General features: G+C 54.2%; 1 protein-coding gene across 1 annotated transcript; it reads left to right on the top strand.

Moving 5' to 3' along the window:
* The first annotated feature begins 611 nt into the window (after nucleotides 1-611).
* Nucleotides 612-13,074, top strand: LOC133050747 (liprin-alpha-1-like). The gene is made up of 6 exons (XM_061135000.1): nucleotides 612-711; nucleotides 879-945; nucleotides 1,260-1,496; nucleotides 2,461-2,692; nucleotides 11,968-12,119; nucleotides 12,945-13,074. The coding sequence occupies exons 1-6, from the start codon at nucleotides 612-614 to the stop codon at nucleotides 13,072-13,074; spliced, it is 918 nt and encodes a 305-aa protein (XP_060990983.1).
* The last annotated feature ends 4,069 nt before the right edge of the window (nucleotides 13,075-17,143 follow it).

Below are 17,143 nucleotides of genomic sequence, written 5' to 3'. Positions count from 1 at the left end.
CGGAGGGCTGGGAACCTGTGAGGACGGCACTCCTCGGGGAGCTAGTACAAGTGATGACCGCTGAGGTGGACCCAGCGGCTGCGGAGCTGAAGGATTTTTTCCTTCTTATTTTCCTTCAGCCTGCCCGATGGAGGCATGGACTGTTTTTAATTTTGGGTTTTTGTCTCTGACTCGGTCAGCCCACCCTTGTGAATAACCTCATAGGATTGCCTTCCGTCCACGCTGAGACCTGAGTGTCACCAGGCCACCTAGGAACTGGATTCTCCTGCTGCACGTTTCTTCAGTACTGCTCGCTTTAGAGATGGCCGTGTCTCATAAGCATGGCCGTTTCTCCAATGTCAAGGCTTCCATGTCAAATTGTGTTCGGTTCCTGATAGACGTGAGCTGTCCTGAATGTCGCTGACGAGCCGTGGTCCTCTCGTGCCCAGGTGCAGAGCCAGAGGGAGCAGGACTGGGAGTCCGCGCAGCAGGCCCGCGTGGTGGCCAGCGTGGCCCAGGCCTTCGAGAGTGACGAGGATGTGTCTGACGGCGAGGGCGACGGGGTCACCCTCCTCAGCTCGGCCGGTCAGCTGCCGCCCAGTGGGCAGGCCGATGGCGACACTCTTCCTGTGATGCTTCAGGAGCCGCTGGACGCCATCAGTGAAGAGATCCGGTGGGTGCGCTTTAACTCAGCTCCCCAGAACCTGGGCTTCTCTGAGGAGCTGTCTTCTCGTACGAGAAGTCTGAGTGTTCCATAGTGAGAGAACTGACTTCAGGCCTGCTTCAAGGATTTTCAGTTCTGAGATCGCCCTTGATGAGAGAGCTCAGTGAGGCAGGGCGTTCTGTCCACAGCTGGTGTCAGCACTCTGTTGGGGGGCGTTGTAGGGTGTCCCCCCCAGCTCTGAGCCCCAAGGTGGGTGAGGTGCCGAGGCGGTGTCCTCTGCGGCCCGTGTGCCCCCCAGCCCTGTGGGTTCACCCTCCCGTGTCCATCGGAGACTCCCACGTTCTGGTGCAAAGCCACCTGGAACAGAAAAGCAGGGGTTTGGGGGTTGGCAAATTCCCACTCAGATCTGCATTGTCCTTTTTAACTTAATACAGTGTGAAGATTGGCTTGTTGTAAGACAGTGGTCCAAAGACATGGGTTTGAGTTATTCTCATCTCATCAGTATATTTAAGATGTTTTCTTCCACACCGTCTTGGCAGTTGTAACAGTTTACAGAACGGGATAGAACGCAAAGGCCCGCCTCGTGGTGAGCAGCGGGCCTTGGGTCTGGGTGCAGCCGGGTGTCCGGGGGCCCCGAGGCCTGCCTGGGCCACACGCGCACAGCTACGCCCCTGTCCCGGGCCTGTGTCCAGAGCGGCCGCAGGCCGGTGACCGTGCGCAGGACCAGGCAGAGCTGCTGCTCAGATAGTTCTCGTCACGTCAGCCCAGGCCGAGGTGCCCGTCCGTGCCTGTGTGCCGAGCACGCGGGGCTCGGGGGGAAGGCAGGGGTGAACGGCACAGCCAGCCATCGCAGGTGGTGGCGCCTGCACTTTTCACGCCTAGACAGACTGCTTCCTTGGCCTTGTGTCAGCTCAGACCAGCTCAGAAAGATGGGCTTTCCCCATCCCCACAGGAAATGTGGAACGGTTTTTTCCACATGAATATGTTTATTTTTACAGCAAGTTGTCAGGTAAAGTGAATTTTCCTTAGGCAGTAAGTTGACTTCTTTTATAAATGATAAATTCTGTCCATCAGCTTGCTCTCACAAGTGAGAAACTTTCAGGACTTATAGGTAGAATGAAGCTGAAGAGGTTATGACCTGCAAGAATCCTGTAGTTTATTTTGGAAATCATTTTATAGGCATCATCGAGTATTTAAACTGCTATATAAAATCACCCACTACACGTTAGGGGAGAAGAGCAGGAAGCGTGAATGCTAGGTTAATGCGGCACATTGACATGAAGCCAGAAACTCGCACAAAGCTGGTGGAGAACTTCACCAAGTGATGTGTTTGTACATATTCAACCATTAAAAAAGAAAAATCCCCTCAGCACTTCATCTGGTGTGGGGACTTTTGTTTAGAAACTCCAGCTTGTTCGTGAATCGCTGTGTTGGTTATATAGAGGTCCCGATTCCCAGTGGCAAAGACTTGAGGCCCTGACGTGCACCTCTGCCCTGAGAGCAGGGAAGATGAAGGTGGTCAACCTCAGGTATCTCCTCACAGGGAGAGAGTCGCCACCCAGGCCCCGTCAGAATGTTAGCGTAAATAAGTCAAATCAAACGTGAATGACCAGGGGCCAGTTTGCAAGACTCAGTGCGAAGTTATTCCAAGTTTGTGAATATTCAAGAGAGTTAAAGTCGAACCTTTTAGCCGAGATGTGAAATGAGCAGATGTTCCCGATTTTTGCTCATCGTGACACAGAATGCCAGCCCAAATTTGTTGTCCAGACACGGTCCTGTGCTGACGAGGGCAGCTGACGAGTTTTGCTCTCTTTTAGGTGGATCCAGGAGGAGAAGGAGAGCTCGGAGCAGCGGGCCGAGGAGACTGACAGCAGGGCGGGCGGGGCGCGCTTAGGCAGCCTTCGGCGTTTTAAGTCCCTGAGCTCCCTCAACCTGTGTCCTGCCTCCTCACTTGCCGGCTCCTGCCCGCCCAGCAGGGAGCGCTCCCCACCCCGAGGGAGGCAGCACAGCCCGGAGCTCCAGGGAGATCGGCTGGACGTCCTGACTCCGGTATGTGCCTGCCTCCTCCCTGCCGCATGCCTCCCCGAGCACACTGTTTTTCTTTCTTTCTTTTTTCTCTTTTTCCCCAGAAGAAAATCAGGTGCATTTACTATGCTCAGAGGTCTAAGACTTTTAAAGCTGCCTGGTCTTTAATCATTCCATAATGGCACAGGGACCAATCAGTCTTCATATTTGGACCACCGGCTTAGCACGCCATCATGAACTCAGCCAGAGCCTGCCTCTGGAGCGGTGGGCCTGGCTTGTGCTGGGCACGGTAGCGGCAGGGAAGTTTCTGTGGTCAGGGAGCAGACAGCGTCATGAAAGTAACCATAGGCCGCCCTCATGGCGAGTGAAAACCAGGCAGCACATTTTCCATCGGGGACGCGTGGCTGCAGGGTGCAGGGCATGTGGTGGCAACAGAACCAAGAATCTAAACTGGTCTGCTTGCTGATGGGCCTGGCCTCGCGCTCCGGCCGGCTGTGCGTGTGGAACCAGTTAAAGACCCGGTGCCCCAGAGCCCCAGGGAAGAAGTCGGGCTGCCTCACTCTTCCGAGTCTCAGAAAGGGATGACGCCCTAGGGCTTCTGGTGACAGAGTGTGCCGCTCTAAAGCACATGTGCGGGCTTTCTTGTGTGTGGAGCCTCGGTTTCTGAGTGCATTGCTGTTTACCCCGTGAATCACGTGTACAATACTCTGCCTTGAAACTGCACTTGCATTATCCCTTTTTTCTGTTACCAGCCATTTCCTGTGAGCTGCGTGGTTAGCATAGAGTTAAATTAACTGTGGGTCATTTTAGATGCAAGTGAAGTGGTAACTGGTCCATTTTGTGGTATTTTGACACACTGCTTTTATAACTTGTACCATAGCCTAAGTAGTTGATATTTAAAATTCTTGGAAGATTGCTCTGTGGTTTCATGCTTGATTTCTTTCCGAGTATTTGTAAAAGAACAGTTCTGAATATCTTCTCCTTGTGGAGTTTTCGGACGGTGTGTCTGCTGTCATCATTGGCTTTGATTTCCTGACTCATCCTGTTGCCTGTTTAGCCGTCATCAATCCAGACTCCAGCCTCCCATCCCCCCACCGGAGACTGTAGTTCACACATCCATCTCCCCTCCCCCATCCTCCCCCTTGCTCTGGTCATATCAGTGCTGTGTTCAGTTCGTCTGGTTTATGCTTTGTCTTCGTGTCTCATTAAATGGTGATTTTCCCGCATAGCAGTAAGTTAGAGTTAGTGTATCACTATACAGTTAGAAGCATAATTTAGATGCATCATGCGCTATATAGACAGCAGATGCCTCTCCCAAGCAGCCTTCAGACACCCTCAGTGGCCGCTGCAGGGTGCCCTGGAGGAGGAGTCTGCTGGTTCCCGTTGTGCCATCTGAAGGTGAGAGCAGCGAGAGGATGTGCTGACCGGGCTGATGGGGGTGAACCCATAGGCAGCCGGTTTGCTGGAACGGAGCAGGGATGATGGCAGGCTGTCCTGCAGCCAGGAAGGAGGTGGTCAGGCCCTGGGGAGGGGTCGTGAGGAAGACAGGGGGCGTGGGCTGTGACCACCCGGCCAGGGAGCCGGCAGCCAGCACCTCGAGGCTGCCCCTCGGATGCTTTGAGGTCACGTGTGGGAGAGAAGGCAGGACCTGGGTTGAGAGTCGGACAGGGGGGAGACTTGCAGAGAGAAGGGTGTGAGGTGTGAGATCGGGAGGGCGGCACGGGCCCCAGCAGGCACTCTCCCGTGCGTCTCTCATGGCAGAGCCGCCCTTGTGGTGCGAGGGGCTGTCCCCCAGAACAGCCCGAGTGCCTGTGCCCCGAGAGGACAGCCGCGGGGGGCTGGCCCTCCAGTCCCCTAGCTGCCCAGCTCGCTCCTGTCTGTGCGTGTTCAGACCAGCCTGGAGCACGGAGGGCTGGGAACCTGTGAGGACGGCACTCCTCGGGGAGCTAGTACAAGTGATGACCGCTGAGGTGGACCCAGCGGCTGCGGAGCTGAAGGATTTTTTCCTTCATATTTTCCTTCAGGCTGCCCGATGGAGACAAGGATGTATGTTTTTAATTTTGGGTTTTTGTCTCTGACTCGGTCAGCCCACCCTTGTGAATAACCTCATAGGATTGCCTTCTGTCCACACTGAGACCTGACTGTCACCAGGCCACCTAGGAACTGGATTCTCCTGCTGCCCGTTTCTTCAGTACTGCTCGCTTAAGAGATGGCCGTGTCTCATAAGCATGGCCGTTTATCCAAAGTTGGGGCTTCCATACAAATTGTGCTCGGTTCCTGACAGACGAGAGCTGTCCTGAATGTCGCTGACGAGCCGTGGTCTTCTCGTGCCCAGGTGCAGAGTCAGAGGGAGCAGGACTGGGAGTCCGCGCAGCAGGCCCGCGTGGTGGCCAGCGTGGCCCAGGCCTTCGAGAGTGACGAGGATGTGTCTGACGGCGAGGGCGACGGGGTCACCCTCCTCAGCTCCGCCGGTCAGCTGCCGCCCAGTGGGCAGGCCGATGGCGACACTCTTCCTGTGATGCTTCAGGAGCCGCTGGACGCCATCAGTGAAGAGATCCGGTGGGTGCACCCGAACTCAGCTCCCCAGAACCTGGGCTTCTCTGAGGAGCTCTCTTCTCCTACGAGAATTCTGAGTGTTCCACAGTGAGAGAATTGACTTCAGGCCTGCTTCAAGGATTTTCAGTTCTGAGATCGCCCTTGATGAGAGAGCTCAGTGAGGCAGGGCGTTCTGTCCACAGCTGGTGTCAGCACTCTGTGGGGCGGTGTTCTGGCGTTTCCCCTTCAGCTCTGAGCCCCAAGGTGGGTGAGGTGCCGAGGCGGTGTCCTCTGCGGCCCGTGTGCCCCCCAGCCCTGTGGGTTCACCCACCTGTGTCCATCGGAGACTCCCGTGTTCCGGTGCAAAGCCATCTGGAACAGAAAAGCAGGGGTTTGGGGGTTGGCAAATTCCCACTCAGATCTGCATTGTCCTTTTTAACTGAATACAGTGTGAAGATTGGCTTGTTGTAAGACAGTGGTCCAAAGACATGGGTTTGAGTTTTTCTCATCTCATCAGTATATTTAAGATGTTTTCTTTAGACACCGTCTTGGCAGTTGTAACAGTTTACAGAACGGGATAGAACGCAAAGGCCCGCCTCGTGGTGAGCAGCGGGCCTTGGGTCTGGGTGCAGCCGGGTGTCCGGGGGCCCCGAGGCCTGCCTGGGCCACACGCGCACAGCTACGCCCCTGTCCCGGGCCTGTGTCCAGAGCGGCCGCAGGCCGGTGACCGTGCGCAGGACCAGGCAGAGCTGCTGCTCAGATAGTTCTCGTCACGTCAGCCCAGGCCGAGGTGCCCGTCCGTGCCTGTGTGCCGAGCACGCGGGGCTCGGGGGGAAGGCAGGGGTGAACGGCACAGCCAGCCATCGCAGGTGGTGGCGCCTGCACTTTTGACGCCGAGACAGACTGCTTCCTTGGCCTTGTGTCAGCTCAGACCAGCTCAGAAAGACGGGCTTTCCCCTTCCCCGCCGGAAATATGGAACGGTTCCATATGAATATGTTTATTTTTACAGCAAGTTGTCAGGTAAAGTCAATTTTCCTTAGGCAGTAAGTTGACTTGTTTTATAAATGGTAAATTCTGTCCCTCAGCTTGCTCTCACAAGTGAAAAACTTTCAGAACTTATAGGTAGAATGAAGCTGAAGAGGTTATGACCTGCCAGAATCCTGTATTTTATTTTGGAAATCATTTTATAGGCATCATCGAGTATTTAAACTGCTATATAAAATCATCCACTACACATTAGGGGAAAAGAGCAGTAAGCGTGAATTCTAGGTGAATGCGTCACATTGACATGAAGCCAGAAACTCGCACAAAGCTGGTGGAGAACTTCATCAAGTGATGCGTTGTTACACATACAACCATTAAAAAAGAAAAATCCCCTCAGCACTTCATCTGGTCTGGGGACTTTTGTTTAGAAACTCCGGCTTGTTCGTGAATCGCTGTGTTGGTTATAGAGAGTTCCCGATTCCCAGTGGAAAAGACTTGAGACCCTGAAGTGCCTCTCTGCCTTGAGAGCAGGGAAGATGAAGTTGGTCAACCTCAGGTATCTCCTCACAGGGAGAGAGTCGCCACCCAGGCCCCGTCAGAATGTTAGCGTAAATAAGTCAAATCAAACGTGAATGACCAGGGGCCAGTTTGTAAGACTCAGTGCTAAGTTATTCCAAGTTTGAGAATATTCAAAAGAGGGAAAGTCGAACCTTTTAGCCGAGATGTGAAATGAGCAGATGTTCCCGGAATTTGCTCATCGTGACACAGAATGCCAGCCCAAATTTGTTGTCCAGACACGGTCCTGTGCTGACGAGGGCAGCTGACGAGTTTTGCTCTCTTTTAGGTGGATCCAGGAGGAGAAGGAGAGCTCGGAGCAGCGGGCCGAGGAGACTGACAGCAGGGCGGGCGGGGAGCGCTTAGGCAGCCTTCGGCGTTTTAAGTCCCTGAGCTCCCTCAACCTGTGTCCTGCCTCCTCACTTGCCGGCTCCTGCCCGCCCAGCAGAGAGCGCTCCCCGCCCCGAAGGAGGCGGCACAGCCCAGCGCTCCAGGGAGACCGGCTGGGCGTCCTGACTCCGGTATGTGCCTGCCTCCTCCCTGCCGCATGCCTCCCCGAGCACACCGTTTTTCTTTCTTTGTTTTTTCTCGTTCTCCCCAGAAGAAAATCAGGTACAATTGCTATGCTCAGAGGTCTAAGACTTTTAAAACTGCCTGGTCTTTAATCATTCCCTAATGGCACAGGGACCAATCCGTCTTGATATTTGGACCACCGGCTTAGCACGCCATCATGAACTCAGCCAGAGACTGCCTCTGGAGCGGTGGGCCTGGCCCTTGCTGGGCACGGCAGCGGCAGGTCAGTTTCTGTGGTCAGGGAGCAGACAGCCTCGTGAAAGTAACCATAGGCTGCCCTCATGGCGAGTGAAAGCCGCGCAGCACATGTTCCATTGGGGACGAATGGCTGCAGGGTGCAGGGCATGCAGTGGCAAGAAAACCTACTCTGAACTGGTCCGCTTGCTGACGGGCCTGGCTGCTCCCTCAGGCCAGCTGTGCACATGAAACCAGTTAAAGGCCCGGTGCCCCAGAGCCCCAGGGAAGAAGTCGGGCTGCCTCACTCTTCCGCGTCTCAACACGGGATGACGCCCTCGGGCTTCTGGTGACAGAGTGTGCGGCTCTAAAGCACATGGGCCGGCTTTCTTTCGTGTATAGCCTCGGTTTCTGAGTGCACTGCTGTTTACCCCGTGAATCACGTGTACAACACTCTGCCTTGAAACTGCACTTGTATTATCCCTTTTTTCTGTTACCACCCATTTCCTGTGAGCTGCGTTGTTAGCATAGAATTAAATTAACTGTGGGTCATTTTAGATGCATGTGAAGTGGTAACTGGTCCATTTTGTGGTCTGTTGACACACTGCTTTTATAATTGTATCATTGTCTAAGTAGTTGATATTTAAAATTCTTGGACGATTGCTCTGTGGTTTCATGCTTGATTTCTTTCCGAGTATTTGTAAAAGAACAGTTCTGAATATTTTCTCCTTGTGCAGTTTTCTGATGGCGTGTCTGCTTTCATCATTGGTTTTGATTTCCTGACTCATCCTGTTGCCTGTTTAGCCCTCATCAATCCAGACTCCAGCCTCCCATCCCCCCCACCGGAGGCTGTAGTTCACACATCCATCTCCCCTCCGCCATCCTCCCCCTTGCTCTGGTCATATCAATGCTGTGTCCCGTTAGTCTGGTTTGTACTTTGTCTTCGTGTCCCATTAAATGGTGTTTTTCCTGCATAGCAGTAAGTTAAAGTTAGTGTATTGCTATAGAGTTAGAAGCATTGTGTAGGTGGATCATGCACTACATAACCTGTGTAATCATAAATGAGATTATGCTTCCATGAAGAAATGCTCCTCTAAACGTAGAATTAATGGTCTTTTGACCCAATATCCTTTCGGTGTTGATGCTTGGAGTTTAGACGGTAAATCTCATCAGTTTTTGCATGGTTAATGTCTCTCCTAGACTCTTGTACAAAGTATCTTTTATGGTTCATAAGATGTGAAGACTCCACTTGCTATTATGCTAGCTTTCCTTACAGATTTTCATGGGATGCCTGCTTTAATGGATTTATTCTGAGAAGTTTTATATCAAGTTCTAGGTAAGGATTTTACATTAATGTCCAATAGGTGGTTAGATTTGTTCAGGTTTAAAATAGGTATTATGGTAACTTCCTAATCAGTGAAATTACTACTTTAAAGTATAACGTGTTTTCTATTAAGGGAAACTAACTTATAGCAAATTTTGGCTGAGAACAGACAACTCTTAAGGCCCTTTGCTGACCAGAATGCTCTGCTAAATCATGATATTGTAATAGAATGGTATCTCCTGAGTAATAACTTATAGTGTTTCTCTAGTAAACCTTGAATAGCTCATTTCGCTTCTGTGGTTAAAAATATGCTCTGTTTCCAGCTCCATGTTCTCTAAGTCTTCATCTCACTTCTATGTTTGCCGTCATGTTTGCTTTACTGTATTTGCCTGTGACGCTTCTTGCATTTTTAGCATCAGAGTTGCAATCAATCTGGTTTCTGTTCATTTCTTTGCATGCATCTTTCAGCCTAGTGATTTAAGGAAGCATCGTCGAAAGGTTAACTATTTAATAATATAGCATGCGTTTGTTTCTCTGTGAAGTATTAAAGAGTCCTTATCGTGTTACATGAATGAACATTATGTGGTTATGTACTGGTGAATAATTGACATTTTAATGGAAGTTTTGAAACTCATCCACCAGTTGAAATATGCTGATGGTTCTCTTGGTAATAGGTCATTCGGGGACTCTTGTAACAGTTTGCCTTTCTCCCACTTGTTTACCTTCTAATCAACTCATGCTTATTTATAATAGACATAGGATTATTTTTAAAATTTTCTTCAGTTATTTTTTGGCCGTGCTGCACAGCTTATGGGATCTTAGTTCCCCAACCAGGGACCAGGCCGGTGTCCCGGCAGTGAGAGTGCCAAGTCCTAACGTCTGGACCACGGTGGAATTTCCGCTCAGTGTGTTATTCAAAGAAACGGCTGAATCCGAGCCGAAGGTGGTAGCTTTGGGGGAATCCAGTCTAATGACGGGGGTAGCAGTGTGCAGGAGCCTCTGTGTGCCAGGCAGCGTGGCGAGTGCTTTCCGAGCCTGTCATGTCATCTGGCAGACACCCAGGTGAGGGCCAGGCTGCTGTCATCCCCAGTCAGCAGACGTAGACACTGAGGCTTAGAGAGGCCGGGCCCCGTGCCCAGGCTCGCACACCCAGCAGTGTGGTGCGGACTGGTCTGATGAGAGCCTGGACACTTAACCCTGCTGCCATCCAGCCCCCTTTCCTCCAGAGGCCCTCGTGTCCCTCACAGCATCCCTGAAGGAGGGAGCATCAGGAGGGAGCTCGCTGCCTCTCCCCTCGGGTCCCTTGGATGAGCCCCTGTTGTTGAGTCCAGTGCCCCGAGGGCTGGCCGTCCTTGTCCCTCTCCCGCTCCCAGCCCGCTGACCGACCACTCCTGGGACCTTCCCGCAGGACTCGGGCAGCCGCGCTCCAGTTCACGCAGCTCAGTGCCCGGGAGCCCTTCTGCTGGGCCCCGCGGAGCAGCACTGTGCCCTGGGGCTGGTGACCTGGGTGTGCCGCTCACCGGCACTGTGGCCTGCTGTGTCCTCCTGTTGCGTGAGGACACCGTCCTGCCCATCCTAGTCACGTGGGCACCAGGGGGGCGGGCTTCCCTCCTGGGGGCAGGCGGCCAGGCTGGGGACCCAGAGGCCTTCCTCAGGAGGAGGCCCGGGGAAGGGGCTGGCCGCGGTCTCTGAGTTTGAGGCAGGTGTTTGTCTCCCCTGAGTCCACGGTCAACCCAGGCGTGTCACTTCCCACTCTTTCTGTTGTTTTCTGATTTTTATAAAGGCTTATTGTAACTTGAATTTGAGACTGATCCCTGTTCAGTTCCGTGGGGATAATTTCTAGCCTCTGTAGCCTTCTGTTGCCTGAGGGTTCTTGTTGGAGATCAGGGGAGGGTGCATAGTTTACCCAGCTGCTGTTGAACGGGCTCAGCTGTATTTTGCACTGAGTCACTTTGTTGTCACCAAGCTCCTGTGGGGCTGCAGTGGATCAGTATTCTTTAGAGAATCCCACTACAAAGGCACAGGTTAGTTGGTTAAAACAAGACACTCATTGTTTACAAAAATACTTGCCGTGCCTGTTTCCTGAAACTTCCCCTGGCTTAACCACACACCCAAATGTACTAGTGAGACCTGGCTGGACCCTGAAGGGGTTAATCTGTTCCCCACACTGTTACCACCACTGTCTTTCCTGTCCTCACACCCAGGACCAGCGGAAAAGCTGGGACTCCAGGAGAAACATCTTTTTTTTTGTTTTTTAAATTGGTTTATGTTTTAATTGAAGGATAATTGCTTTACAGAATTGTGTTCTTTTCTGTCAAACCTCAGCGTGACTCACCCATGGGTATACATATACCCCTTCCCTTTTGATCCTCCCTCCCATCTCCCTCCCCATCCCACCCCTCTAGTCTCATACAAGGTCATCTCTGAGTGAAGACCTAGGGGTGCTCTATGTAAACCACAGTGAGCAAAGTACACTGGAACTGCGAGTGAGCACTTCAGTGTTAGCCCCCAGTCTCTCCGTTACTGAGGAATACGAGCCAGACACGTGGTGTTCGCATGCCGGGTGAGGTACCTTTTCTGTCTTTCCCCTGTTGTCCTGGGCTCCAGTAGGCTGCATCCTCACTACCAATGATCTTGGGTGGTGGCACAAGCTGTGTCCTTTGCTCCTTCAAACAGAAGGGTCTGGACGCCTTTGCTGAGAGGCTTCTTCCTCTTGCTGGTGGTGCTTCTGAGCAGCATCTGGCGATGAGCAGAGTGCTTTCATCAGGGCGGTTCATGCCATGCAGGGTTCACGGTGCTGGCGTCGCTCTGCTGTCCTGCCCGGCGGGGCCATCTGGTCGCTGGATTCCAGGGAGGGCAGAGCCCGGCTTCAGGGAGGCTCCCGTCCAGGGTGTCTGCACTCAGTCGGGTGCTCTCGCTGCCCCACGCCCCGCTTCTCTTGAACAAGACAGTCCTGTACGATGGCACTAAGCTGGAACAAGGGTGGTTTTTTGTTTGCTTGTTTTTTGTTTTTTTTTGTACTTGGAGGAAAGCATAGCAAATAGATTTACAAATAAGTTTCCGGTTATAATGTAAAGCCTGTGAGGTTGCCTTTTCTGACACAGTCTATCGTTAGCCAGTTTTACACTGCCATTTTACACCTGTCTCACTCAGCTGCCAGCTTTAATGGAAGAGGAAGAAGACGACGAGACCAGCATCAAAGGTGGAACCTCGAGCCCTGCCTCGCCACGGTCCCTTCGGCTGGACCGGCTGCACACGGGGGCGCTGCGCGGGGCCGGCCCCGAGGACGTCAGGGACGCCCGCAAGTAAGGGGCCTGTGCGCCTCGTCGTCAGTTTCAGGAGCCCTGCGCCTCTTCTCTTGAAAGAGTTAGAAGGATGTCTTTAAAGGAATCCCACTGGGTTCGGTGTCTGTGTTTAGTGGTGAACTTCAGGTGCTGGGTGAGAAGAGCTCAGTGGCCTTGCTGATTTTAGAAAACGTCCATCTCTACGATTGATCCCGCTGTGGGAGCTTTCTTCCTGCTCTTGCTAGAGGTCTGCCCCGCCCGGGGCGCGTTCCTGAGGGTGACGGCCCCGTGCCTCTCGGGTTCCCTCTTGAGGGTCCCTCCCTTTTCCTCAAGGGTCTCCTCTCAGGAGACTCCATCCCCTGCAGTGACTGACACTGTCCTCATTCAGACCACCGCCTGCTAAGCTCCCGTCCTCAGCCAGGCAGCACTCAATGGAGGGCATGTGTGGTCTCCTGACCAGCAGCTGTGCTGCCACGGCCGGGGACGGTCACCCTGCGGAGGTGGGGGGAGCTGCCCAGAGCAGGGGAGCTCGCCTTCTCTGGGAGCCTCGTCACCTGCCAAGCGGAGACCCTGAGGGAGGGTCGGAGTGCCCTCTGCACCAGCTGGCCTGGAGTCAAGCCCTCCCCGGGGGGAACTCCTGTCAGAGACTCTCAGCTTCCCGGGGCAGATGTCTGTGGCCGGGAGCCTGCACTGCTTGTGTGGAGTGTGGTTGGTGAAGGAGCCTCCACTGTGTGCTCGAGGTTGAGGTGCGGGTGTTGCTGGGTGGCCGGTTCTAACAATAGATCTTGAGGAGGGTTGTGTGTCTGCATGAGGGCGCCGGTTAAAGGTCCTTCTCTCTCCCCGAAGCTCGACTGGCTCTCAGGACGGCCCCGGGGGCAACCCCAGCAGCAGCACCATCAGCCAGGACTCGCTGCACAAAGCCGCGAAGAAGAAGGGCATCAGGTCCTGCATCGGCCGCTTGTTTGGCAAGAAGTAAAAGGGCCGGCCTGGCTCCCGGCAGGGAGGCCTTAGGACCAGGTGGGTGCTTCCCCGTTGAGAGGGAGGAGGGCCTGCAGGCATGTCCCTTCTGTGTCTCCCCCGCTGCCCCACGAGGCTCCTGTCACTCACGCTCGGGGTCCTCCTGGGAGCAGGAGCGGAGGAGGCATCCGTCTTCTCGGTGGGTCCAAGATGATCTGATGAGTTAATGAGTGGATGGGTGGATGAATTATGTGTAGAGGGATGGATGGATGGATTAGTGAGTGGATGGATGGATGGATGGATGGATTAGTGAGTGGATGCATGGATGAACAGATATCTGGCTTGATGGGTGGACGGAATTCATGAGTGGGTGGAATATGGACTAGTGAGTGTGTGTGGATGGTTGAAGAGATGGCTGGCTCGATGGGTGGATGAACGAAGCATGGAATGAATAAATCAGATGTTTATACTCCAACGCTAGAAACATATTCTATGAAGTTGATTGAGTAGGAGCCGGGCAATGATTCTTTCCTCCAGAACACTGACAAGTGTTTGGAAATGGCCTAAGTGCTCATCAGTGAGGGGTGAGGTCCAATCTCTGGACATCGCACAAGGAACAGCCCTCCTCCTCCTTCCTGCCACCTTCCTCATCCCCAGGAGCTCCTCAGGGGCTCTGCCCATGGCCCACGCCCCACCACACAGTCACGCAGGTCCTCCTGGGGTCTCCTCACCACACAGTGTTACCATTAGGCCCCCATCTCTCTCGACTTCATCTCCTTGAGGACAGGGTATGTTCCTGCCTCTTCAGCCAGATATTTGTAGAGTGTCTTGTTTGTGCTGGGTGTGGGATATACACCCAGGGGTAAGTGAAACAAGATGTGGTCTGGACCACAGTTAAGACACAAGAGAGAAAAAGGAGCAGATTATTCAATGCTATCCCTAGTCTTAGTAAAGACAACGCTGAGATGGAAGGTGCATTGATTATATGCCAGATGCTGGGCGTCCCCCTTCCCAAGCAGGGGCTGCCACCTCCCAATTTACAGAGGAGGACACAGTGATGGTCACGCGGTCAGGGAGTGGTGAGGGCAGGTGCACACCCAGGCAGTGGGACCGTGCACTTTGCCGAGCCCAGCCCCCGCTCTGGTGGATGCAACGGGAATGAGATGGTTCTATGGCGTCCCTGACTCAATGGCCTTGAGTTTGAGCAAACTCCAGGAGATAGTGAAGGACAGCAAAGCCCGGAGTGCTGCAGTCCACGGAGTGCCAAAGAGTCGGACACAACTGAGCGACTGAACTAAAGCCTGAGTGTGTGCTAAACTGCTTCGGTCGTGTCTGACTCTTTGCGACCCCAGGGAGTGTAGCCCACTAGCTCCTCTGTCCATGGGATTCTCCAGGCAAGAATGCTGGAGTGGGCTGCCATGCCCTCCTCCAGGGCATCTTCTCGACCCAGGGATCCAACCCACATCTCGTTATCTCTCACATTGGCAGGCAGGACCTTTACAGCTCGCGCCACCTGGAAAGGCCCCGTGAACGCTGATGCAGAAAAGAAGGGCTGCTCCTAAGTTAAACTGGAAGAGCAGCAAGCTCAGGTTGTAACGAGGAAACCACACGATGAGCGACAACAGTGCGGACAGAAACAAGCAGGGACGCCTTCACCCACATAAAGAAAACAAGTGTGCCGTTCGGAAGAGGAGCCCGTCAGCCCTTGGAGGGACAGTTGGAACCAGAATGAAAACCGAGGCCGTGGTCAGCAGTGCCCACGCACACGGCCTGAGTGGCGTGGTGTCACTCACCGGGCTTCCTGCGTCCCCAGAGCTGCTGCCGGCGGTAACATCTCTGAGTGCTAGGCCGGCAGCGTCCCTGAGTGAGCTGAGGCATCGCTGCTGTCCTTGCAGTGCTGCTGCGGGGCCCTCTGTGGGCGGCCACCCTCGTCCCCTGCCCCGCCACCCGCTGGGGCCTGGCTGTCCCCCTGGGATCCTTTCAGCCCCTGAGCATGGGTGTTCCCAGGCCTCTGCCTAGCCGGACTGGGACGCAACTCAGGACTTGGGCTTGAGATATCAAGGCGACCGTGAATCTGGAAGGACACTGCCCTGGGGCCCGTGAGAGAGCAGGAGAGCAGAGCCCCCACGGGGAGAAGCAGAGCTGGGGAGCGTGCCCACAGCACCGCTGCCTCCTGCACAAGTGCCCCCTCGCCACTCCTTGACCTGAAATAGACCCCAGCTGCTGCTGCTCCGCAGGTGATTCCTACAGATGCACCTCCTGCAAGAGCTGTTGTCCTGCTGCTCGGGGGCTGCCTGAGTGTGCTCAGGAGGATCAGACAAGTGGGGCTGCCATGCCTGATTCTGGGGGAGGGCCTGACGCTGGACTAGGGCCGGATGTTGAGGGGGTACGTCTGATGCTGGGGAGAACGTCTTGTGCTAGACTAGGGTCAGAAGCTCGGGGACAGCCTGCTGCTGGCCGAGTGTCTGATGCTGAACTAGGGCCTCATGCTGAGGCGGGGGGGGGGGGGGACTTCTGATGCTGGACTAGGGTCTGAGGCTGGGGGAATGTCTGATGCTAGACTAGGGTCTGATGCTGGGGGAGGGCCTGTTTCTGGGCGACTGTCTGATGTTGCACTATGGTCTGATGCTGGGCTAGGGCCTAAGGCTGGGGTGGGGGGAACTTCTGATGCTGGACTAGGGTCTGAGGCTGGGGGAATGTCTGATGCTAGACTAGGGTCTGATGCTGGGGGAGGGCCTGTTTCTGGGCGACTGTCTGATGTTGCACTATGGTCTGATGCTGGACTAGGGCCTGATGCTGGGGGAGGAGGGCCTGATGCTGGGGCGCGGAGGGGGAAAATCTGATGCTGGACTAGGGCCTGATGCTGGTCTAGGGCCTGATGCTGGGGGAGGGTCTGATGCTGGACTAGGGCCGGATATTGAGGGGGTACGTCTGATGCTGGGGAGAACGTCTTGTTCTAGACTAGGGTCAGAAGCTCGGGGAGAGCCTGTTGCTGGCTGAGTGTCTGATGCTGGACTAGGGCTTCATGCTGAGGGGGGACTTCTGATGCTGGACTAGGGTCTGAGGCTGGGGGAATGTCTGATGCTAGACTAGGGTCTGATGCTGGGGGAGGGCCTGTTGCTGGGCAACTGTCTGATGTTGCACTATGGTCTGATGCTGGACTAGGGCCTGATGCTGGGGGAGGAAGGCCTGACGCTGGGGCGGGGAGGGGGAAAATCTGATGCTGGACTAGGGCCTGATGCTGGGGGAGGGTCTGATGCTGGACTAGGGCCAGATGTTGAGGGGATACGTCTGATGCTGAGGAGAACATCTTGTGCTAGACTAGGGTCAGAAGCTCGGGGACAGCCTGCTGCTGGCCGAGTGTCTGATGCTGGACCAGGGCTTCATGCTGAGGGGGGACTTCTGATGCTGGACTAGGGTCTGAGGCTGGGGGAATGTCTGATGCTAGACTAGGGTCTGATGCTGCGGAAGGGCCTGTTGCTGGGCGAGTGTCTGATGTTGCACTAGGGTCTGATGGTGGACTAGGGCCTCATGCTGGGAAGGAATGTCTGATGCTGTGGGGCGGTCTGATGATGGTGGGCAGCCTGCTCCCAGATGTACGCAGAGTTGTGATTATAAATCTCTATGAGAAATAAAAAAAAAATCTCTATGAGAAATCTTTTTTTCATACTTTCCTGACCGCCTTTGTATGTTCTTTCTTTGTGAAGCATAATTGCTGTGCAATATTGGTTTGATTTCTGCCGTAAATCAACATGAATTAGCCCTAGGTGTGCGTATGTCCCGTCCCTCTTGAATCTCCCTCCCACCTCCCCTTGCTACCTTCTTCTTTCTATGGGTATATGAATAATAAAGAGTGTTGACTAAATTGACATAGAAAGCTCCCACACACAAGCGTGCACACGCACACTCCCTAGTGCATTCCCCTGGCCAGCCCGCCCGGGCACCCTCGGTGAGCCTTGACACCTGCACTCTCTTCCCACCCTCGGCCCGCTGCCCTCGCCTCTGCAGCAGAGGGGCCCTGGCCCCGAAGATGCTGAAGTGATGGAGCCTCTTGTCTCCGGATCCAAGGGCATGAACACCCCGTCGGT

This window comes from Dama dama, chromosome 33 (genome assembly GCF_033118175.1).
Source record: "Dama dama isolate Ldn47 chromosome 33, ASM3311817v1, whole genome shotgun sequence".
Classification (NCBI taxonomy): domain Eukaryota; kingdom Metazoa; phylum Chordata; class Mammalia; order Artiodactyla; family Cervidae; genus Dama; species Dama dama.
The sequence above is the reverse complement of the archived record's forward strand: the minus strand, read 5'-3'. Positions and strand labels throughout refer to the sequence as shown.

Excerpts from the sequence above, each read along its gene's own strand:
- LOC133050747 (XM_061135000.1), top strand. The coding sequence starts at position 612 with ATGCTTCAGGAGCCGCTGGACGCCATCAGTGAAGAGATCCGGTGGGTG. Across the intron at positions 712-878 it reads CTCTGAGGAGCTGTCTTCTC|CTCTGAGCCCCAAGGTGGGT; the intron begins GTACGAGAAGTC and ends TGTCCCCCCCAG. Across the intron at positions 946-1,259 it reads CCCGTGTGCCCCCCAGCCCT|CCGGGTGTCCGGGGGCCCCG; the intron begins GTGGGTTCACCC and ends GTCTGGGTGCAG.